General features: G+C 43.2%; 1 protein-coding gene across 1 annotated transcript in view; it reads left to right on the top strand.

Moving 5' to 3' along the window:
* The first annotated feature begins 751 nt into the window (after positions 1-751).
* Positions 752-25783, top strand: part of MTNR1A (melatonin receptor 1A) — a 123681-nt gene continuing 98649 nt past the window's right edge. The window contains exons 1-2 of the mRNA XM_086963857.1: positions 752-829; positions 948-1191. Coding sequence (XP_086819983.1) covers positions 752-829; positions 948-1191 — 322 coding nt within the window. The remainder of the gene's footprint in view (positions 830-947; positions 1192-25783) is intronic.

The following is a 25783-nucleotide window of genomic DNA, read 5'->3' as shown; positions in this document are numbered from 1 at the left end:
TTCAAGCTGCGGCAGGCTAAGCAAAAGGAAGAGGTGTCAGTGGATATGTTCTTTGCATGATTGAGGAAGCTAGCAAGTTGCTGAAAAGGAATCGACCAGCAGCTGGAGATCAGGGCGCAGCTGATCCAAGGTTGTAAGTTATTGGACCTCAGAAAGCTGATTATGCGACAGCCAGGCATTTCCCTGGATGATATCTAGGTGCTTTGAAAATCGCACGAGCTAACAGATGCAAGGGCAGGTAAAATGGAGTCTGTGATGGGACCACTGCACGCGCATTTCATCATGGTCAAGGAAGAAAGGGTGGAAGCCACCCGGAAGGGATCCGGCAGAGGTAGTCCAGCAGGAGGGGCACCCTCAGGAAGAATAGGATGTGGTAGCTGTGGGCTAGACAGTAACCTACCAAGGGGTTGCTTGGCCCAAGGAAAACCATGCTTGAGGTGTGGCAGGATTGGACATTTTGCCAAAGTGTGCAGGAGTTCAGCAAAGACACCCACATCAAAAAGTGTGACGAGAAAACCTGGGTACAACAGACAAGTGGTCAAGGCTGTGAGGATGAAGAGGAGGTGGACAATTTATGCAGGAGGATGAGGATCACAAACGATGAAGATGAGGAGGATGAAGCGCTTGTCACTCGCCTTAGATGTGCCACATAGACATTGGAGAAAACCTGGTAATGGCACTTGTAGACACTAGGGCACTGGTGAACATACTGGATGCCGACCACTGCCGGCAACTCAAGCCCTGACAACCTATGCTAACGACGAAAGCGAGAATCTTCATGTATGGCAGAGACACTTCAATCGTGCTTCAAGGGGTTATTGAGGTGGAGGTAACGCATGGAGGGATATCAGCGTAGACGAGATTCCACGTAATACACAACAGTGCAGGAACTCTGCTGGGATGTCACTCAGCTAAAGATCTCAGGCTGGTGATGTTTTGCTCGGCAGGTGCACCAGTCAGATGCAGATGAAGTTATGACCGAATTCCCCACACTGTTCGAGGGCCTGGGCTGTCTGAAGGTTGTGATGGTCAAGTTGCATATCGACAAAATGACCAAGCCAGCGGCTCTCCACCACAGGAGGATGCCATTTAATCTGAGGCCGCTGGTCGAGGACAAATTGGAAAAGCTCAGAAAAGCGGAGGTGATTGAGAAGGTATCAGGTCCTTCCTACCCTGTGGGTATCTTCATTGGTAATCGCCCCAAAGCCCAAGCAGCCCAGCGCAACCAGCCTGTGTGTGGATATGCATTTACCCAAAAAAGCAATAAGGAGGGAGCACCACATAACGCCCATGATTGATGAAATAGTTGCGGATATTAACAGAGTACAATGGTTCTCGAAAGTGGACCTTAATTCTGGCTACCACCAGCTGTTGCTGGATGAGACCAGCCCCTACATTACCATGTTTTCCACGCACATAGGTTTTTGAACTACTTCATTGTGGCAAATCCTCGGCGGTGGAGCTTTTTCAGGATGCGATCCATGAGGCGTTGTCAGGACTAGTGGGAGTAATTAATGTCAGCAAAGATGTGCTCATATTCTCAAAATCACTAGAGGAACATCACAAACTTCTAGGAGCAATGCTGAAAAGGCTGGTAGACCAAGGTTTCACACTGCACAAGGAGAAGTGTGCTTTCTGCATTAATGAGGTTGAATTTTTTGGTTATCGTTTTTCCAAGGCAGGGCTTCAGGTCGATCCCTCGAAAATGGAGGCAATCAGAGCAGAACCAGACGGAGATGAGGAGTTTCCTGGGCATGGCTAATTATTGCGGCTGTTTAATTCCTCATCTGGCGAATATATAAGAGCCAATCGAGAGCACTCACCAAGAAGGACGTGAAGTGGCAGTGGACGTGTGATTAAGCAAAAACATTTCAAGAGGTGAAAGGTGTGTTGTTGCAAGGAGCGACCGTGTCCAATTGCAGGCCAGTAAACGCAACGGAGCTGGTGGTGGATGCTAGTCCAGTTGGTCTAAGAGAGGTGCTCCTTCAGCAAAATGCAAGTGAGGAATTGGTCCCCCTACTATATGCCAGTAGAGCATTGACTGCAGTGGAATCGAGATATGCTCAAATCAAAAGGAAGGCATTGGCAATCAGGTGGGCATGCCAGCATTTTGACATCTATCTCTGTGGGCACAGTTTTCGTGTGTGCACCGACCACAAACCATTGGTACAATTCTGGAGGGACAGCAAAAATCAGGCCGCCCCACATTGAGCAGTGGGCGGCACAGATCCAACACTGCAACTTTGACATAGTAAACTGACCTGGTGTCAACAATCCGGCAGTTTACCTATCTCGTCCCACCCTGGCAGCAGATCCAAGTCAGCATTGAGAGTTGAACATGGGGGCAGAGACATTTGTCAAGCCAATCACGGAGGTGGCAGGTCCACATGATCTATCAATGGAGGAGATCATGAAAGTCAAAGGAGCAGACGCATGACTCACAGCCGTCAGGACAGCGCTCCATGACCATAAGTGGAAGAACTTTCTGGAAGGAGTGATCGGGCTAACGGAGCAGGAGAAAGAGGCCAGAAAGGTGTCTGGAGGTATCTGGATGAGCTAAGCAAAAGTAGTGAAGGACTAATCCTCAGAGGCGTGAAGATAGTGATGCCGTAGAGGCTGTGGCAGAGAACAGGAGACTTGGTTCACCCAGGCCATCAGGGATTGAGAAAACGAAGGCACGATTAAGAGCCAAAGTATAGTTTAAGGGAGTGGACAGGATGGTTGAAGAGAAGGTCAAGGGCTGTAATGCATGCATCATCACTGGACGTGACAGGCCAGCACCCCCTGTGATAACGGAAACACCTAGCAGGAAGCCTTGGGTGAATATAAGCATGGATTTTGGAAGTTTCCCAGATGGGAGGTTTACCCTGGTGATGGTGGACACTACAGGGCACTGTTTCACAGCCAAGACTTTAAAGAGTATCTGCAACACTTCGACAACTGACACCATAAGGTGACTCCCCAGTGGCCCCAGGCCAACGGTGAAGTAGAGAGCTTTATGAGGACGATAAACAAGGTGCTAAGGATTGGCATGGACCAAAAGGAGAATCTGGAGACGTGCTTATATCTTTTTCTGCGGGCCGACAGGCAAACACTGCACAGCACAACAGGGTGGTCACCCAGTGAATTAATTAATAATAAAGAGAGACATGAGAGACGTGGGGCTGGTGAGTGAACAATGGGTCCCCAGCAAACTGGATAGTGAAGCAGTGCAGACAAAAAGAAAGCAGAACAATGACAAGGCCTGTCAGACAAGAAGAGCAAGGAAAGTACAACTATACCCCAGTGACAGAATGGTGAAAGATCGACACCCAGGGTCGAAGTTTAGAACCCCTTTTGAGAATGAGCCACGGGAAGTGGTCGATGTGCATGGAACCATGGTCACGGTGAGGCGAGGCAACAGTAAGCTGTGTCATGGTTTAAGAGGCTGCTGTATCATGAGGAAGAGGGCAGCAATAGAGTGGAGCAAGGGAACATGCGAACAAGAGAGTATGAAGAAGAAGATCAGGATTCAACAAAAATGGAAGAAGGAATGGCTGATCCTGAGATGGAAACGTAGAGAAAGGAGGAGAACCGTTGGAGGTGAATGCCGGAGCAAAGGGAATGCCAGATCGTCAGAGAGGGGATATCCATATTGTTTGAGAGCCAACCCACAGCCAAGCCACAAGTTGAGAGACTTTATGTGCTGAGCAAGGTGTGTCATGAACGAACTATCCTACAAAACAAACTGTGTTTGCTGTTAGTTATTTTAGTTTGTTTTGTTAATTTATTATTTTATTTCGTTGTGTTCATCCTGGTTGGTTGGGAGGGATGTAGTGAGCAACCTGGATACATCCCAATAATGTATCCACCAGCAACCCTCTGGCTGTGCTCGGGGCCGCGGGTATAAAATAAAGGTGAAGCCAGCCCTCGTGCTGTCGCCACGTAGAAAGCAACTTGTGTGGATTGTTATATTGGGCCCGATTCACAGAATGATCTTAAGCTTAAGCTTGAAGGTGGAGCTTCCGGCTCGGAGGTGGGTATTTAGCCATGGCTGAAATCTCCACCTCTGGGCCACAAGCTCCGCCTCAGGCCCGGAAGCTCCGTCTCCGGGCCGGAATTTACGGCCCGAGTGCGGACGTAAAGTTAGTAGTCTTAAATCTATTCTGTGAATACCAAAAGTAGTAAGTTCATTCTGTGAATCCCAAAAGAGGTAAGTTCACTCTGTGAATCCCGAAAGTAGTAAGTGTATTCTGTGAATACCAAATAGTAATAAGTTTAGGATTTAGTCTTAAATTCATTCTGTGAATCGGGCCCATTGTGTATATTCTAGAGTTAGGCCCCCAAGTGATAAGTGCCCTGACCCAGAGACCCTCAACCCCATCAGGCGTCACCCCGCCACTGTCACATCCACAACCCCAATATTTTTGATGAATTAACATCCATGAGCATACCCGTCCATCTGTAAAGTAGCCGAATATCTTGCGTTTTAATGACAGAACCATAAAAAAGTGTAATTCACTCAAAATATATATGTAGGAAAACATATTATACTATAGAGAAAATTTTATACAACAACTTCATGAAATGGGTATTGCTTTCCTAAAGCGCACCTCGGGTATTTTTTCATCTGCCATTCAGATATAGTGTTGTGTATAAACCATGAACTAAGCTGTTTTAGCTGATAAAAATAGATCTGTGAGCTGATAGCCGAACAGCGAGTGCTGTCTGAGTATTCCTCTTTTAAGCAGCTTTGCCACTGTGGGTTGGAACCATTATATTCATTCAATTTTTTAGGGTTTGGGTGATATTTATAGCTCTTTCTCTGGCTTTCAAAAAATGTAATAACCATAGGCTGGCTTTAATGTTGCAAAGCAATCCAAAGTCATCAAGGGCATATTTTTCTTTCTTGATTAAACTTCATGTAGATAGAAAGTGCTCTTTTCTTGGAGTGTTCATTAATAGGTTGCAATTGCAATTACTCCGTTAGATCATTTAAATGCAAAATAGTATGCCATTGCTATATGTGCATATATAACTGGAATGCTTCTATATGCATATTGTATAGTTAATACAGTGGTGCAAAAAGTTAAAGATGATTTCCTTTGGTATGCTTGTCAAGGACTAATATTATGAATCATCCATGTGTATGTGTTCCTGCTGTGATGGGAACCGGTGTTAAGGTCAACAAATGAACCCAAAGCCCAGTTATTGAATACTGCATAGGTGCTGACAAGTGAGTGCATTTTGTAGAGGAGGAATGTGTGCTTTGGTAACTGGTGGAGAAGGTGCAATGAACAGAATTAGGGGCCTATTTATGAGGCATTTTAGGTGGCTCTTGCACCACGCAACACAGTGAAAGAGCAACGCAAACCTTAAAACAGATTTTGTAAGCCATGTGACTACAAAAATCTGGAATAAGACAGTGCAAATCACTGCATTGTGTGAATCTGCCTTGAGAAGGTGTTCCAGGACATTGAATAGGTGTTCCCATGCTGCTCCCATCGTTTTTGATGCATTATCAGATTTACAAGAACTTGTAATTCTTGGAATGTGCCATAATCTTACACCGTCCCAGGAGAGGCATACCAATGGTAAATATGTCACTTCTCCTTGTTTCTTCCTCTTTCTATGTGTGCTACATCCTGCAGCACACATAGAAAGAGTAATATGCCTCTCAGGATTGTTTTTGTGCAGGAAGGGAAACTTTCCTGCACAAAAGCAATCCTGCATGAAATGCAGGCACCCATGCACCAGGGTGCAAGTGTGCCTGTGTTGGTGCTAGGCAGCCAAAAGTGTGGACGCCTCGGGGAAAGAACAGGAATGAACCGTATTGCCTTAAATATGGTGTATTCCTGCCCTTTAACTGCCATGAAGTGCAGAGCAGCAAGGTGACTTGTTGGGCTGCACTGCATGACTTCCCCGTAAATAGGCCCCCAAAGTGTCCCGCCTGAAATAAACAATTCTGCAAAGGTGGAGGAGAAAACGTACCAATAGGGCAGTACTTGTTGGCAAGAAGAGAAGTTGCAAGGAGTTCATGTAATTTTCACTTGCTGGAGACTTAGGGTCATATTTATGGGAGGCTTCTGACACGTTTGCACCAAACAAAATGGTACATGCGTGATGCAAGCCTTTAAGTCAGATTTCTGAAGCTATACCAAACCACATTGCGTGGTTTTGAATGGCTTCATAAATCTGGAGTAAGGCAACGCAGTGCAAATCACTGCGTTGCCTTACTCTGCCCAATGGGAGCGTTCAATGGGCATTGTGGTGTTTGTCCCCATGCAAATCTCATGGTTTTTGATGCATTCCCAGATTTACCAAACCTGGTAATCCTGGGAATGTTTATATATCTATTGGAATATGGTTACTAGCACTCCTCGTGGTTTTTACTTAAATGAAAGTTGACTTTTACTGTTATTCTGTCTAGCACGTGCTACTAGATTTCAAATGGCTGTCTGTCCTTAGGGTGTCTTGACATGAGAATATAGGTGCGTGACGTGCTGTCAGTACCGTATCTAGTGCACAGTTTGCGTATATATATCACACTTCTAACTCATTAAATAAAAAGCTTGACTTAAATTGCATCAAACAACTTGTCTTAAGTACCTTTAAATTAGTGAAATTTTGTAACCGAAATTACTACAATCAAAATCTATTCAAATTCTTTGTACATTCTTCTTTTTCATTTTAATTTTACTGCAATTCTTGAATTTCAAACAAATGACTTATGCATTCATTTTTGATTGTGATGATCATTACTTCATGATTCACATCTATATTTACAATCTACTACATTTTAATCGATGCAACAACTATTGATGAAGGTGGCCGGATGCATTTCGGGATGCCTGTCCCTTCTCCAGGGGCCTCTGTTGAAAAAAACAATGTTTGAATTTTGAATAATTTGCACATTCTTGTGCGTGTATACATAATTATTGTATGGCTATCACATGTTGAAACATCATTTTTTAGCTTTTCGAGACATACAAGGAGGTTGTTTATTATGCGCTCAATGTATGGTATAAGACATGACTACTTCCAAAGTCATGCACTGATGTATCCTTAGATTTAATGTTAGTCGACTTGTTACTGTTTTACATACCATGGAACCCTGTCATATCCTCTGTCCTATGATTTATGATATGGCTCAGTGTAAAATGTCGTGCAGGAGGTGCTTCCTATTTTATGGGGAACTAATGCACTAGAGTGTTCTGGTGCACATACTAACGTTCAAAAAGTGCAGGGGTGCTCATAGTGAAAACATGCATAGTGGTGAGGAGTAAAGTTCATTCGAACTGAAAGACATTTTTTATAACAACAAGAGGATTAATTGCATGGCTAGTGTATATAAGGAGCAGGTTTGCTGTGAGGCGAGGGGAGAAGGAGAGGAGGTAGGGTGTCCGGGGTAGGGGGAGAAATTGGGAGGGGGAGGAAAAGTCCGTTGGGAAAGCGGGGGTGGTGGAGAGGTGGGAGGGAGGGAGAGGGAGCGGCACGCAAGAAGAGAGAAGATTTAAGGGCCCCAATATTTGTTAAGCAGGTAGAGTTTGAGGTCTTTTAAGAAGCTGAAGTAGGAGGAGTTGCAGCGTAAATCAATAGGGTGGGTGTTCCATATGTTGGGAGCATTACCAGAGAAGTAACAAGATTGAGAGGCTTTCTTTTTTTGCAGAGAGGGACGAGGAGGAGAGTGTTGGTGCTTTTCATAAGACGGGAGCAGCCCGCTATTTTGAGTTTGCTCGAGAGGTAGAACAGGGACTTTAGGTGAAGGGCTTTGTGTGTAATGCAGGCAATTTTTTAGGCAGATCTGCCTTCGAGAGGGAGCCATTTAAGGACTTTAGGGGCAGGAGAGATGCAGTCGAAACATCTAGTGCCATTTATAAGTCTGGCCGCAAGGTTGAGTATGGTTTTGAGGGGGCATATGAATAGGCTCCAACTGCCATGTGGAAGCTTGGAGAAGTTCAATCAATGTCCAACTGGGCTAGGGGAGGTCGCCATTTTGGGACTTAACAGAGGTGGCGACACTCATAGTTTGATTGAGAAACAGCAGGCTGCGGGCAGGGTGAACACCTACCGGGTTCCGTGAGGCCAACACAGAGGAGGAGAGGCACCGGAGTCAGGGGAGCGGTGAAAAACGGTATCAAGGACGACATGGGCCACAGACCGACGTGCAGATTTCAGGAGGGCACATCAACGACTGGCAGCCGAGGTCCGTGGGGTCGATCGATGCTACACTAAGACATTCAAACAAATCAGTCAAGACCTGTGTGGAGCAATCCGATCTCATCGACCGGAAACGGTCGGGATCATCACCGGCTGTTCGCAGAGGCGGTTATGGCAGATCAAGCCATCAGGAGAAACCCATGCAGCCAGAACAGAAATGAGTTGGGAATTAGTACCGACTGCGGGATGGGTCTGGGCCGCTTGATTCACTGGAGCAGTGCAAGGGGATCATAAGGCCAGCAGTCAATCGGTCCCAGACTGGACGGCACGTTGGGGGCGGTTCTGTAGCAGGTTCGTCGGGTCTTCAAGGTTCGCAGCAGGTAGAGGGGGTCTCATGGAGTACGTTGTAATGCGAGATCAGTGGATTGGAAGCCTCCGGATTTTTCTGTGCCCCAGGGCATCTGTTTTGTTAATCAGGGGACAGGCGGATAGGAGGATCTGGAGTAAGCTCAACAGGTGTTCGGTCATCACAGATGGTGTGTAAAGATCACTGAGTTCATTAATTTACCCGTATCAGCTGTACCGATCATCGGATCAGCTACAGGCAAGTCCATGCATACGACAAGCAGAAGGGAGGATCCGGAGCGGGCTCACCGGGACATCGCGGATCGTAGCATAAGGTGAGAAGCTTTAAGAAAATACCAGTGTATTTTTCATTTGTTTTTTATTCCGTTGTTCCATATAGTGTTCAGTTCCGATTGGAAACAGTTGAGGGTTCAGATGGTCCGGCAATCCAGGGGAAAATTACTGATTTTGTAATCCCCAAGCTGGGAGCTCTTGCGAGGAGCTCTTACACAGCGGCCATCTTCCAGAGTTCACAAGTCATAAGTGCTGATGTGTGAATCTGAGACATGGTGTGTGACAAAATGAGATTAAACATCCAGGGCCCTTCTGCCATGCACAGAAAAGATGAATGAACACGTTTTTAAGTGAGCTGAGTGGGTCATTCTGCCAATGCTGACACACATTTATGTTACTAGCAGATGCACAGCATAACTGCATACACAAACTTTGGAATGGCGGTTTCATATAGTTCACGAAGAGGCAGCGACGACATGAAAATGATATATTCTGGGACAGCTCTAAGACAAATCTGTTGGACTGCTTGCACTAGAATACATAAGCATGTTTACACACAGAGGTAAACTGTGTATTATTGGAATAAAAACTGATTAGCATAAAGAATATCCAAGATACAGAGAACGGATACATTGAAGGACAAAGGGAGAAAGCAAGACAACACAAACAAGATAGGCATGGTGACTGACTATTGCAATAGCTCAAAAACACGGAAACAAACACATGAGAATAAACCTAACAAATACAAAGAAAGACAAGAATTGTTGATATCTGTTATTTATGTAATACATGTTGACAATAACATGTGCTGGGGAAACCAATTTATTGTATCAACCTCTGGTAGCTTGACAAAAAAATCAGGCTTGACTTAGAGGCACGGTGTTAAGTATTTATGAAGGACACACACAGTAATAAAGTAAAAACACAATAATATTCTAACACAATTTAGATAAAAGAGAACATTTTAATGAATAATTTGACACCAAAATGAATGAAATTCTATCAATGAAACCGGAGTTATGATTTTTTCAAATTTTTAGTGAAAAGTAGCACCTAAAAGATCAAAGCACTAATAGCAATGGCGCGCTGTTCGGGTACCATCTTGTGGCTTGGGCCCAGTCGTGGCTTACCTTTGGCCTTAAAAGACATTTCAAGAAAAAGTCTCTGAGAAGATATTGTTCAGCTGGTGGTGTCCAAGAATGAAACACAAACAATGGGGAGCCACTGAACTAAGTCACAGTGAAGATATCTATGCTCATACTCCAGCATGACTAATCTACAGGCTATAGCCAATGAGGGCTCCCCGAGGCTGGATACCCTTCCTGAGAGTGGTCACAGAACAGGCTTTGAAGCTGTGGAGATTAAGTTTGTGGGAGCTACCGCCAAGTAAGGTCGACAGGTGATGCAGCTCAGGCCATCGGCAAGCAGGCAGGTCCTGGCATCCTGTTGGTACCCAGGCCACCTTTAATGTAGAAAGTCCCAAGTTTCAGGTCTTGGCAGTTTGGACACCTTTAGCAACACTTCCAATGGTCCAGGATTGATTGTGCACCACTTGTAGGGCAGGCCTTCCTGACTTCTGGCAGGGTCCCGGTGCAGGATTCAAGGTCAGTAGAACTTATTGTGTTCCTATAGCTCAGTACAGGTTGCTAGCCAACTAACCCTCAGAGTCACTCAGGTAGTTCTGGTATCAAGATGCACCCAGTCATTTGGGGTATAAAGCAAGCCTCGAGCAGAAGGGAAGTCCTCTGAAGTACAAAGCAGTCCTTCTGTGGGTCCTCTTCCAGTCCAACAGTGAAATGAAGAGTTAGGCTTAGGGTCCAGTATTTCAACTTGGTGCCTACCTTTAAAGTGGGAGAAACTTCTAGGCTATCTCCTCATCTGGTTCTGGGAATTTCATTCCGTCCCCTGCCCAGGCTCCAAGTGGTATGGGTGACAATAAGCTGGTGTCAAGTTCCTTGGTGAGTTTGCATGAGGCAGGCCTTTGAAATGTAGGTGGTGCAGGGAGCAGCTGTGTCCCACCCATCCTTGCAGGTTGGCCATCCTGCCAACACCTATTACCTGTTTTTTCACTATCTGGGTTAAATACACAAAGGCCAACTATTCACAGTCGTAAGGCCCATGAAACAGGCACCAAATGGCTAGGATCGGAAAATGCCAACTTTCAAAAAGTGCCATTTACAGAATTGTGAGCTAATGTCTGACTTTACCATCAAAAAAGATTTTAAATTGGAAATCTTTTGAGACCAAACATGAAATTGTGACCTGTTCCCAATCAAAAGTTAGCACTTATTCAATGTAATAAGGTAACCCAATAATATCCTATGTGTGAGGCGGGCCTCACAGTAGTGAGAAACAACGTTTTTCATTTCCAGGACATGTAAAAAAGAATTGTTAAATGTGTCCTACATTTTAAATGGAATGCACCCTGCCCTGTAGGCTGTTTAGGGCCTAGTAAAAGGGCTATTTTGTCAGGTCAAACTAGCAGTTTAAAACTGCATCAAGGCTGTTTTAAGAGGTCTCAGATATGTTTCAAAGGACTGCTTAACTTGGTGGCACAGTATGTACAAAAGACCCACTAGTGAAATTTATTATGCAGGCTCTTGGTACCCCTGTACTAGAGACTTATAAGTAAATTAAATGTACCAATTGAGTGTAAGCCAATTTTATCATGTTTAAAGGGGCGAACACAAGCACTGTAGCACTGGTTAACAGTGGTAAAGTCCTAAAGCCAACACAAATGAATTTCAGCAAAAAAGAGCTGATGATACGAAATGTTTGGGGGAAGACTACACCACAGACTGTCAGATCCAACAAGAATTTCTATTCTTAGGTGTGGAAGCCACCTTTCCCATTGTCACATACATTTTGGACATCCTACATGCTTTTGGGCTCTTTGTTTAAAAAATATTGATTCTTCTAGTGTCATAAAGACTGACATCCTGAGGACTGTTACGTCAAGGAGGACAGAGTGAAAGAAGAGTTGTATATTAAAGCATAATGAAACACAGAATTCGACTTCTCAGAGCTTGTGCCATCCAGATAGAGCTTGAGTGATAGAGACATTAGCATCTGCTGACAAAGGAGGTATGTCTGAGTGTGTAGGAGGGTTTCCATGGGTCCCAGGGTAGGCATGTTTTATTGGGCACAAATTTTATGAACGCAAGCCTTTTATCACTTTGCGTTACTATTGCCCCCAAAACAGAACCTCAAGTATTCCCTATAGTTTCATGATCCTTAGGTTAGTAAGGGAGAAAAATCCAAAGCTCAGTCAGGGAAGTGCTATAACGTACAAACTTTGATCTCAATGAAACATCAAATATCAGTCAATAAATCAAGGTTCAGATAGATTTTGCACTCCAAAAGAAAATACTATTCTTTCAACATACTCTTCTGCACATATAAAAAGCAGAGGACTAACAATTAATATACAGTTAACAGAGCAATAACCATTTTGAGTATGGAGGCAGACAGAAGTAAACTATGCAGGGGCACGTCCTTCCACAGGTTGCAGTGGGTATCTCACAATTTTCAGTTTTTACTGCCTCATTTTCTCATAGTCCTCATTTTCTAGGCAGTGTCTTCTTCGTACAGCAGCACCTCCAACACCCCTCCACCACAGCGAATTAGGTCCTTCCTCTAAGGCAGACTCCAGGGATTTCTTCTACTGGTAAGCTGCAGAACATTCAGGTTCCTGAGCCTGGCTAATGGGAGTTGGCAGGCCAAAACCCCAACCCCTCGAGGACAAATAGGGGACCACAGATTCTGCTAGGGAACACTTGGCACACTAGTTGTTAGTTTCTTGCCCAGTTGTATGCCACATTTGCAAACTGTGTGTGTGTCCGAATTTGAGATACATTACAGTGAGTTCCATACTTATATAAGTTCCTTCCAGCACTAGTCTTTGTCATCAGAAAGGTGAAGTGAATTTCAGAGTCTCCTGTCAGATGAGGCATAAAATAAAGACACTATGAGGGAGAGACTTGCCGACCGAACCACACCCTTAACTTGTTGTTGGTAACACGTCAGGGGTAGAATGATGGCAGAAGGAGAGTAAAGGCTACCCTACAGTTCATTGGGATTCTATGTTTCATATCATTCATACTCTAAAGTCCTGTCCACTACATATGACCTCAGAAGAGCTTGGAAAATGCCCTAAATTCACATTACGGTTCTCTTCAGCAGTCCATCACGGTACTACTCTTATGCAGGAAATGAAAATGGAGTGTGGCAACAGCATCACCACAGGCTGAACAATGTAAATACTTATTTAAGTCATTGTACTGCTTTGTTCTTCACTGTGATTCGAGCCTGCTTGGAAGTCAAAAGTACCTCTCAAATCAGAAAGTGAAATGCCAGCCACTCTCTCAATCTGTGCATTACCTTACATAGCATTTAATACGGTGGTGAGATATGTTATTGATGTCATCTCCGGTCTAAATAGTTTTTCCCTCTGATCTGATTGTGATGTGATTTCCTGTGATGTCATCAGTGGCCCACAGATCATGTTTTGTTATTTTTAGAGATAACATAAATTTGCTAATTCATATTTTACAAAATTGTATAAACATCCATCCTCCTTTTGGCCACAAGAAAGCAGGAATAATAGAATACACAATACATGCTCACTGTCACATAGACTCTGAGAAGCTGTCACATTCCTGCTCCATGGCCCTTCTGGAACATTCTTTACTAGCAGTACTGCAGTGCTTCTTACTGCTGGTGTATCCCCCAATTTACTCCTGGTGTAACTATATATATTCTGCTTGAGTCATCGGCGTGTCTTTCCTTCTGTATTTAACCTACCGAGATCATATATCCTGCTTTGTTTAGATAAATGTTTACAAATGCACATATTTTGGAGCTTCTGAGACAGAGGGGTTTAGGAACCGCTGAAGAAACAGCACATTGAACTATCTATTCATTTTTAAATGGGATTATTAAGCTAGGGTCCAAGTAACTTCAAAGAGCAATACTATTGTAAAATGATATATCTGCTGTAATGCAAAAAATCCTAGAATATTCTATGCCATCACACTAGGCTTCCATGGTTAAAATTCAAAATGTTATTTATTCAGTTTGCCAGAATAATAAACAAAAAACCCGTTGTATGCAATTAAAACATATATATATTTTGTTGTCATATAAATAATCGAAAGTTCCCAAATCAATTGTATCCTTGCAATGACCATCTTTTGGGGAAAAAGAAACGTTTTGCTGAATTTTTCGCCACAGGAAGGCCAGTGCCTGTGACTATCAAATTGTAAAATCGCCACACTGCTCTCCCCCTATCCCTCAAACCGGATGGCCCTTTTTTCTATTCATTGTTACGGCACTGATTCCTTCAAGTTGTGTCGCCTTGGTTAAGACATTCTCTCTTACTTTGAACATGGGGAGACAGACTACCACTAGGATGAAAGGTTATGATCTGTTTATGCGGTCAACCTATTAATGTTTTACTACGTTTTACATCTTGTTCGGGAAGGGGACGTCCAGCCATCTCTGCACTTGATTTTGATGTATGCCGGGGAGCCCCCCATGCCCTGATGGTTTGAATGTGATGGTGCTTCTACGACCAGCAGGGCTCAAACATGAGGATGAGAATTCCAAGACGTACAAGAGGTTGCATGTGACAACACAATTGGTTTGGGCGAAAACCGTAGACAGTGAGAAATTCTATGAATTAAAGTTATTTTCAGATTTAAAACATGTCAGTGTTGGTGATATCTCTACTAAATTTGTGCTTAATTTCTCCTTCGAACAAGCATTGGCACAGCCCATAGGATGGACTTCTAACTGAAAATGTGAGCCAGAAATATTAGCTTTGCCAACGCTTATTCTTTGTTTTTTTTTATCTGCAGACACTTCTGTTTTACATCTCCTAATCTTAACTTGGAATTTTCATATTTTTTTCTAACTGTATTTTTGTTGGAGGTTTTTCTTTTACGTCTGTAAGAGCTTTTACGTTGTCACTTTCTACCTCAGCCTAATATAAGTATAATTTAACAAGATCTTCAGTGTGCCTCTCTGGGGAGTTCCTGACAGCAAAGCTTAGCCATAACATATACTATGAAACATTCTTTGCAACACTCCCCTCAGCTTTCCTGCAGGTATGTTTGCGAAGTGACATCAAAGGGATATCAAACAGACAAATGCTGATGGCCAGTGTGCAGTGTAATATTACAAAACACGAACACCCAAAACGCTGAAAACAATCAGAACAGATGGATAGATTTTAATCTAGCAAACATATACATCAAAGTGATATAGAGTAAGGCAATGTTGCTATGAACATTTGACACAATTTGTTTTTACACTTTTCACTAGACATGCCCTGCATGTTATACATTTAAACCTGTTTTCTGCATTGTATAAAATAATATCAGTCTTGTAGTTACGGTGCAGCTTAATGACAGCGAGGTCCAATTTATAGGAGTTGTTGGATATATTTGTTTACAACATATAACATCATTTATAATACCACTAAAGGCTTCGCCCATTATATTTCTGATAACAAGAAACATCCAATCAAGAATGATCTTAGTACCACTAATGTTATACGATTATTTCATCTAAAATATTTAAGACTATGGGGCATATTATCAAGGGGGTTTATCTCCGCTTTTCTGGCTTTAAAAGCCAAGAAAGCGGAGATAACATTATCTCCCTATTACCTAGCTGTCGCTAACACCAGTTAGTGACAGCTAGTAGGAGATAGCGACCATCTTGGGCCCCACTTTGCATGTCAGTGATATTTATCACTAATGACATGCAAAGTGGGCGTGCCAAGATGTTAGCCACTGGAAACAGTCGCTAACATCGCTATCTCCTATTACCAACTTTTGGAGATATGCGCGCTAAGCGCGAATATGTCCAAAAGCTAACACCTGCCCTGAGCAGTTCTTAGCCATGTTATCCATTGGGAGGTGGATAACATGGCTAAGCGCATTAGCTCGGTAATGCATGAATATCGCTGACTTTTCAGCGATATTCATGCATTGCAGACGATTTTTATCTCATTTGCGATAAACCTTGGTAATACCAAGGTTTATCTGCGATAAAAATCGCCACAGTTCAGCGGTAATTTCTTGTCTCTAACCAAGCAATAGCGATAATTATCGCTATTGCTTGGTAATATGCCCCTATGTTCCATGCAAAACTGAATTCTGCACCACATATCTTGGTTTGTCTTTATCACACAACTTAGAAAATGAATCGTAAGCATGTGACAAGAGGGCAATTTGAATCCCCAGTACCATTCCTTATGAATGGTATTCTAAAAAAAAAACGCAGGATCCAGTTTCAACAACTATGGAAAGCCAGAGGAGGATGCTCACACTCTCTTAACCTCTAATCTTTTGCAGGGTATGTGAACCTTACTTCACTAGAACTCCCTTAAACTACATTTAAATTAGTGAGATTATTGACCTAATTCTTGCAGTTGCGGATAGAACCTAGCAATGTCAATGGTGAGAGTCCCTCTGTTCCCCCTAACAAAGAGATTGTTTACATGGTCAGCGTGGCATAGTATATCTGACTTTAGGGCTTGAGTTGCCTTGCGTCAAGCAAGAGCAACACAAGATCTTGATAAATCTGGCCTCAGGTTTACAGAAAGTGGCCACATGGGATGAACTATACTGCAGTTGAAAATGAGATGTAGGCAAGCCACCCACCTATTAGCACAGACTGGAAAGGTGTAATATCCCCCTTGAGGCAAATAAAAATAAAAAATACAAATAAATGAAGGTGGAACAATGAAAGGAAAAAATTGGAAACTTAAAGGCTCACCCTAAACCACCCACTCTGCACTCGCATTTCCCTGCACCAAAAAGAGCTTTACTGGCTCTCAATCCACATACAAGCACTCTTCAAACTCCTTAAGCACAGAAACAAGCAACAACATTCATCACACATACCTCAAAAACCACATAAACTTCTGCATACAGGACTCCTACTTTCCACACCCCCTGCATGTGCAGCACTAGATCAGGTGGTCTTTCGTTCTCGTACCTCACTTCTAACGCCTGGAGTGACATGCCAATGCATATTAGGGCTTCCGCCTCAGTTCATGAATTCTTCAAAAAATTGAACACCGGACTCTTCACCTAATCCAGACCCTGGCTCGGCTCCTGCTTCAGCATCAGGATTCCCTATCTGGTGACTTGTGCGCTATACAAAAACACATAGCATAAAATACCAAGCGACATGTCTAGTCTGCGTGTTATGAAAAGTTATGGCGAAGACAGTAGGTTTGACCTTTTTTGCAAAAACCATTTGTTAAAGGAAATCGGTCTTAAATAGTGAATTGTTATCCCAGTATGTTGCAGGCGGTGAAGAGGCAATTTTCTATGTGTGATATCACCAATTATCATTGTAGGCAAGGATTTCGGTATTGCCTACCCACTCTGACAAACCCTGAAAGTAACAAATTTGCACTGTGATGAGTCTTGTAAGACCCTGTTTACAGAGGTTGTATATTGTTTTGCCAACTGTAAATCTGTAGATATTTGTAATTTAAAAAAATATATGCATTATGGTCACCAGTTTATGTGCGCTTCAGTAGGCCTGTGTTGGATGTAGTGTCAAAACAATTATAAACCTTATAAGCATTTTAAAGGTAAAACATTTGCCATATTCCTTAGTTGAGATGTTTTTAAAATGAAAATGTATTACAACATAATTAGGGCTAACTTACTAATCGTGAAAAGCATGTGGCAATAAGCATGTAAGAATGGATTGATATTTCGGTGTATTAAAGTCTGCATGTAGTTATTTTGTTCAAGTAAATCTCAGAAATTACCCTTGTCTAGAAAGGTTTTGGTGTTGGTTACTGCCTCTAATAAACCCCTCGGGTAGACGTTTGGTATTGTAATAATCCTTGTTAGTATCTCTTGAGAAGGCCTGATAGACCTGGCTGTCTGCCAGGATATTGTAATGTAAAAATGATTAAATAATACATACATCCATATAAAAATGAATCCATATAGATATATAGCAGAATAGCTCCGATCTGCCAATGGTCTGTCTGAGTGTCATTTAAACTGTGCTTCCATCCTGACAGTGTATAGGGTAATGAATCAGTCGACATCAGTCATTGACTCTCTTGCCATGTGAATGACTGCATTTTATGATCACGTGTGCAGATCCACCTGAAAATTAGTGTGCTTTAGTGTCAGTGCTGGTTGGCTGATGCCTATCTCTGAATACACATCTGGGGTGCGTGACAGCTGGGCTTTGTGTATTCCCTCTAGACAGCCACACACAAAGGGAGCTTTAGTGTGACTGAAGGGCTACCTACATCCTGATGGGCCAATGTGAGCATATTGGGAGGAAGGAGCTGAACACAGCTTCACACTTACACCTGATTTGGCTGTGTCCTGCCCCCCACAAAAAGCTGCATACCCCCCCCCCCAAAGCGAGTCTAGAGCTGGAGCAGGAAAGGAGGGCCAATGTGAACTTCAATGACCTTTCTTTTAAGTCTCCCTCTCCCAGGTGCAGCCTGTAAAGGATAGAGCGGTAGGACCCGGTTGGGGGGAGATTCGAAAGACTGCCACCAGGGAATATAAATAAAAATGTATTTTCCCTCGAGAATCATGGGGAAGGCTTGGTCTTGGCCTATGATGTGACTGAGAATCACAGAGCAAATTCACCCTGTTTGCATGATAGGAAACTGGATAAAAATGTAAGCAAGATGCAGTCAGTAATTTAGCAGTGGGCCACATATCACTGCAACATCGCTACCCTTGTGATTTGTGGCCAGTGCAAGTATGAGGTACGCTGACTGCCTGTAATAAGCCACTTAGAATGGTCCTAACACTTAGCCTTACACAAAAATGAATAGTGATTATCTAAGCTAGGGTCCTTGTCTGGATCAAGTTTATAGGTTGGCCACCGTCAATCAGAATGCTTGTTTGTAGCCTTATTATTATGTTGTTATGTGTATTTGTATTGCGCGCTATCACCTATTAGGGTATCATGATGGGTGGTACTTACTCAAAGAGCTAAGTCTTGAGCTTCTTATGGAATTCAAGAAGAGAGTAGAGGTGCTAATAAATAAGTGTAACTTGTTCAAAGCTGTAGCATCAGTGTATCAGGAGAATTGACTCCTGCATATGTTTTGTGAATGTGTGAGATCGGAGGTGCCTTGAGAATTGGTGTAAATGTATGCAGCTATTCAGTTAGGCTGGGGCTGTGTTGTGTAGTGCTTTGTATGTGTGGATGAGGAGTTTGTACTGTGCACTTGTGGACATTGAGCCAGTGAAGCTCTCTCAGGTGTGGTGGGATGTGAGACTGGCATGGGAGTCTGAGGTCTAGTCTGTCAGATACATTCTGTGTTGTGTACAGTATCTTTGTGAGTTGCTTGGTTTTTCCTCTGTAAATGGAGTTCCCATAGTCCAGTCTGCTGGTGATAAGGGCTTCGGTGATGGTCTTACTGGGGATGTCTGGTAGCCACTTGTAGAGGTTTCTCAGCATCCTTAGATTAGATTGAGGATGCAGGAGAAGGTTACTGCAATGGCCTGTGTTAACATGTCAAGTTTATTGTCAATGATGATCAAGAGGTTCCTTCCTTGTTGGCCAAGGGTGAGTCTGAGGTCTGTTAGCCATCAGGTTGAGTCCCACAGTGGGTCTCCTTTATAAAGATCACCACTTCTCTCTTTTCATTGTTCAGCTCAAGACAGTTTTATTTCATCTAAGTGGCTACTTTGGTAATGTAGAGGGTGCATTTGTTGTCCCTTATGCTGGGCAATTTGTCTGATAGGGATAGTATCATGTAAATGTCCTCTGGATAGGAGAGGATGTTGTTGTCGCATGTACAGATGACATCAGCCAGTAGGGTTATGTAGATGTTTTAGAGGGCGGTGGAGAGAGTGGAAGCCCCACTTTGGCTCCAACAACAGTCCTTGTCAGGGTAACCCACAAAAGTCACTAAATTAACCTGTGCTTAACTCTCAAGTAGTTTAGCACAAACCATTCAGGTTTAACTTGGAAGCACTGTACAAAGTATTTATGCAGCACACAACCAGTACAAAAGTGGAAATACAAAACAATAAAAAATATCTGACCAATTTAAAAACATAGGGCCCGATTCACAGAATGAACTTAAGACTACATCCTAAACTTACTACTATTTGGTATTCACAGAATGCACTTACTACTTTCGGGATTCACAGAGTGAACTTACTACTTTCGGGATTCACAGAATTAACTTACTACTTTCGGTATTTACAGAAAAGATTTAAGACTACTAACTTTACGTCCGCACTCGGGCCGTAAATTCCGGCCCGGAGGCGGAGTTTCCGGCCCGGAGGCGAAGTTTCTGGTGTGGGGGCGGACTTACGGTACGGAGGCGGAGCTTGCGGCTTGGAGGCGGGGCTTCCGGCCCAGACATGGAGATTTCAGCCATGGCTAAATACCCACCTCCGAGCCAGAAGCTCCGCCTCCAAGCCGCAAGCTCCGCCTCTGGCCTGGAAGCCCCACCTCCGGGCTGTAAGCTCCGCCCCAAGCCGCAAACTCCGCCTACGGGCCGTAATTTATGGCCCGTGTGCGGACCTAAAGTTAGTAGTCTTAAATCTTTTCTGTGAATACCGAAAGTAGTAAGTTCATTTTGTGAATCCTGAAAGTAGTAATTTCACTTTGTGAATCCCGAAAGTAGTAAGTGCATTCTGTGAATACCAAATAGTAGTAAGTTTAGGATTTAGTCTTAAGTTCATTCTGTGAATTGGGCCCATAGAGTAAAATGTAGTAAATTCCATGACACCAAAATTAATTAAATTGAGTCAGCAGAACCATGATTATGAATTTTTTAATTTTTTAAGAAATCTAAAACCTAAATAAAAGCGCTAACCTTGGGTCTCTGGTCGCGCAGGATCAGGGAAAAATCCAAACGTAAGGCCGACTACGATAGAGCACTGGTCTGATAAAGGACGTAGTTTGGGCCCAGTCTAGCCTAATCTTGTGACTTAGATGAAATTTTGAGGAAAAATTCAGGAGAAGGTGGAGTTCAGCGGGTCAAGCCAGCAGGCTTTGTCAGAGGAGAAGTCATACTCACATAGGGAATGCTGGATGACGTCAATTGGCACCCTGTTGCCACAGAGCCCTTGTGAAGATATTTACTTTCAGACTTGGAAAAACATTTTGGAATTTGAAAACCTCCAGCAGGATGAAGCTGCAAGCTATAGCCAAAGAGGGCTCCATGAGGCCAGATACCGTATCTCGGTGGTCCTGCTTAGCAGGATTTGCAGCTGCAAAGAAAAATGCAACAGGAGCTACCTTGATGTCTGGATCAGCTGTTAGTGTTAGGTTGGACCCACGCCTCTAACACAACTTCCAAGAGTCCAGCACTTGGACAGGGCTCAAGGTCTCTAAAGGTTGATATATCCCTGTAGCTCACACAGCATGCCATCCAGCTAGCCCTTGGAGTCATTGTTATAGTTCTGGGTTCAAGAAGCAAGGCAGGAGGACAGTCCTCTTGCGATCAAGTTAAGCCCCAAGAAGCAGGGCTGTGCTCTGGTAGCAGTGGAGCATCCCTCTGGGTAGGAAGACGGGCCTTGTACAGCAGAATAGTCCTCTGAGGGCCCAGACAGTTCTTCTGAAGTCTTCCAGAGGTTTAGGGGTATACTGAAGAGCTGTTCTGAGGATCTAATGTTTATCTCCCTCCCTCAGCTGGGAAGACTTTGGTTTCTACCTTAGTCTTCTCCAAAATGGATTACGGAAACGCTCTCCTTCTCCACACCCAGAAGCGAGTCATAACAAAGCTGCAATCCATTCAGAATGCGGCAGCCAGGATTCTCCTGAGCATTCCTCGCCGCAATTCTACCACTCTTGGCATTCGTCAACTCCACTGGCTGAGAGTTGAGAGCCGCATCAAATTCAAGGCCCTCTGTATTGCATATAAGGCAGTACACAACATAGGACCCAGGTTCCTGACGGAAGCCTTTCAGCCATATATTCCTAGACGGCAATTAAGATCGGCCAATACCAACCTCCTCACTGTGCCACGTACAAGAACCGCCACCTGGGGAGATAGACGTTTCTTGGTGGCCACCCCAAAACTCTGGAATCTTTTGCCACAGTCCATCAAATCTGCCCCTAACCTGATGAGCTTCCGCAGGCTCCTAAAAACGTGGTTATTTAACCAGTAAAAGGATCACTGACCCCAGTAGCTCCACAGCGCCGAGACACCCCAGGGTATTTGTTGCGCTATAAAAATTACGAAAATAAATAAATAAATAAATATCTGATTCCAGCATTTGAAGTAGGGGAATCTTGTAGGCTACTCCTATTTCTGGGTCTGGAAAGTCTTATCTTCTGGTCAACGCTCCAAGAAGGCTGGGGTGCTGAAAAATTGTATCTGGTTTCTTTGTGTGTTCTCTGGAGGCAGCCCTTTGAAACAAGCCATGGTGCTGGAACACATCTGCCCACAGCAATACAAGTAGGATGGCCCATGTTGCCAAAACGAAGTCCACATTGTCTCACTGTCTGGTAGGAGTACAGAAAGTCAAACAACTAAGCCCTTCTCAGTCATTTGACCCAGGAAACAGGCAGAGGCACACAAATGATTAGAGCAGGAGAAAGCCAACTTTCTAAAGTGTTATTTTCAGAATTGTGATCTAAAATCTGACTTTACCATTAAAGAGGATTGTAAACAAAACTTAATTTGAGTCTATACATGATATTTCTACCTGTTCCCAATCAAACACTTATTAAATGTATTAAGGTAATCAATCCATTGTTATCCGGCGAGAGAGGTAAGCTGTATAGTAGTGAATAATACGATTAAGAGTTTTTCTGTACTAGAACTCATAATATTAAAACACATATGTCCTTATATTCAAACAGAAAGCACCTTGCTCTATGGGCTTTTAAAGGACTCGGGGGCATATTACCAAGCAATAGCGATAATTATCGCTATTGCTTGGTTAGAGACAAAAATTTACCGCAGCGCTGCGGCGATTTTTACCGCAAATAAACCTTGGTATTACCAAGGTTTAACGCAAATGCGGTAAAAATCGCCGCAAAGCATGAATATCGCTGAAAAGTCAGCGATATTCATGCATTAGCAAGTTAATGCTCTTAGCCATGTTATCCACCTCCCATTGGATAACATGGCTCAGGGCAGGTGTTAGCTTTTGGAGATATTCCCGCTTAGCGCGAATATCTCCAAAAGTTGGTAATAGGAGATAGCGATGTTAGCGACTATTTTCAGTCTCTAACATCTTGGCACGCCCACTTTGCATCTCATTAGTGATAAATATCACTGACATGCAAAATGGGGCCCAAGATGGTCGCTATCTCCTACTAGCTATCGCTAACTGGTGTTAGCGGCAGCTAGGTAATAGGGAGATAATTTTATCTCCGCTTTCTTGGCTTTTAAAGCCTAAAAAGTGGAGATAAACCCCCTTGATAATATGCCCCTACATTAGGGGTGCCATATATGTATTAGGAAGGAAGGTTTAGGCATAGAAAAAAGTTTCTTTCGCCAGCTCGATTTGGCAGTTTAAAAGTGCAATACAGACTGCAATGGGAGACCTGAGGCACATATTAAAGTGTTCCTGGAGTGGGATGCACAATGATGACAGCAGGCCCACTAGCAGAATCCAACTGGCCTATAGGGAATCAGATAGTGCCAAATGAGCTGGAAATAGATCTCAGTGTGTCTGGCAGGTTTTCGGCTGTTTCTGGATCTGTTTTATGGTCTGCTGGGCCACTTTTTACAGTTGATTTATCTGACACTAAAATAAACATAGCCTGGGGCAAGCTCAAATCCTTGCATCCTCATATACCATGCAAAACAATTGTACTGCTTGTCTTTATAAGTTCAAAACTGTCACAATTTGCACACATGGGACACTTGTTAAGCCTTCAAATTCACTAAGGGGGGCTCATTTATTTAGGTGCCTGTCCCTTTCTTCTGTCCCTGTCCGACTCTGCCACTAGTAGCTTTTCATTTACAGACCCTGGGTACATGTACTAGGGTCTTACAAGTAAACAAAATGTTTAGACCAATTTTGTCACACTTTAGGGAGAGGGCACACGCACTGTACCACTGGTTAGCAGTGGTAAAGGGCACGGAGTCCTAATGTCACAAAAAGGAAATTCAGAAAACAGGATGGGTGAAAGCAAATAGTTTATTGGAAGGCCACACTAAGGATGTCATGTCTAACAGACAGGGTCATACTCGGGCAGAAAATAGCCCTGGACACCAAAATAAAAGTGGCCCCATTACTGTAATAAAAAGCTGAACATGTGGTCCATGATCGCAAATTGGGACAGTTTTTACATTGTAAAGCACCGCTCTATAAGTTTTTTTAAGGTATACAAGTCTGCATGGATTTGAGATTACTGCAGGCAATGTTTGTTTTAATATCAGAGAAATCAATGGTAAACACTGGCCCAGCAGACTATACAACAGGCCCACAAACAACCAAAAAAACAGCCCACACATTGACCCCTCAGCCAGCCCTTTTGGTACTGCCTCATTGCCCTATAGACCAGTCCAACTCTGAATATAGGTATTTAACATGCTATTCTTTATTCCTATGCCTTTAAAACATCTATTATAAGGACTGTTAGTATTTCAACCAGATCAATTAAAGCCATGTCCATGAACCTATTGCATTCAATTCTCCTCAATATGCATGAACTCCATGCTATTGGGAATGTCTGTGGCATATTACTCTTTCCTCCCTCATTTCCTTTATATACTTTGTATTTAGCATGCAGCCACCAATGACTAATGTCTAATTTTGTAACTCACCTCTACTTCTTGCATCACCCCCAAGATATTAAAGTAAAGTAATCTACCCACAGTATATCCTCAGGATATGCATGTGCATCTCTAATTAAAGGCCATAGGCACTTCATTCCTTCTCATTATAGCATCTGTGCTTTTTGGCTTCAATTTTTTAATAGGACATGAGCCTTTCTCACACTGATAGACTTGTTTCATTCAACTATTAAAACGCCCATTACTGCTCTACTGTTATGAACCCCAATGTACCCCAATATAGGCCTAGGTAGTTACACTACGTTTTACCTACATCTGTCCTACCATAGTTCTACATAACAGGTTTGGAGCTGACCTTTTTCTAGTTAGGTGCTACATGACTGTCATTTGGTTTTCCCTGAAAACTAGCCTCATGTATTATGCATGAGGATTCTCAGTATCACAGCAGAATTACCATCTTCTGCATTATAACTCTGCATAAGGGCTACCTCTATCTTCATCCTTGCCCGACAATCCCACAGTACACTTCTAGGTAGAACTCCGGAAGGTACCTTTCGCGTATATAAGCACTACATCTTCTATGGGTAAACCAGAGGAGAAATAATTCCATGCTGACGTGAGACGCTGAGGTCCTGCACACAAAAACTACTGGGCGCAGTGATCTGACATCACTTGGCGGGTGTCCATCTCAAGACCAAGACAGGGTCCATCACTCTCTCACATCAGGTAATGGGGTTGGCTCTAGCCTAAGGGGATTCTTGGCTATACACCTACATACATGATAGGTACATCTAGGTACATTTAGTTAGGTTTTGCACCATAGGAGTACACATTAATATTGTTATGTATCCATATGCCTGCACAATACATGTTCATTGAAAATGTCCCCACCGTTTATTCTGTATATCTCTCTGAGACAAAGTAAGCACAACTAAGTGAAAAGTACTGTACTGTTTCCATGATCCCTGAGGGGTTAGGGTTGTCATGTTCGAAAGCTGCCAGAAACTATTTGCTCCTTGGTAAGAGGGGCTCATTGTGGCACTGTGAGCTAGCTGGTTCACAGATTAACATATCCTGTGGGGGGTGTCTGGAATCAGTCAGGACACCAATGCCCTAGTTTATGTTGTTGAAATGTGAAGCTCCTATATAGATTTGTAGGAACTACACAACACGTGGGGGTATATTATCAAGAACAGCTTTAAAAATTATCACAGGTTTAGCGGCAGAAAACAGCAGCTAAAGTGACGATAATGGGCTTGATAATATGCCCTTGAGAGTTCC

The sequence above is a fragment of the Lissotriton vulgaris genome, chromosome 3_1, assembly GCF_964263255.1.
Source record: "Lissotriton vulgaris chromosome 3_1, aLisVul1.2, whole genome shotgun sequence".
NCBI lineage: Eukaryota > Metazoa > Chordata > Amphibia > Caudata > Salamandridae > Lissotriton > Lissotriton vulgaris.
This window is presented reverse-complemented; position numbering and strand designations above follow the sequence as displayed.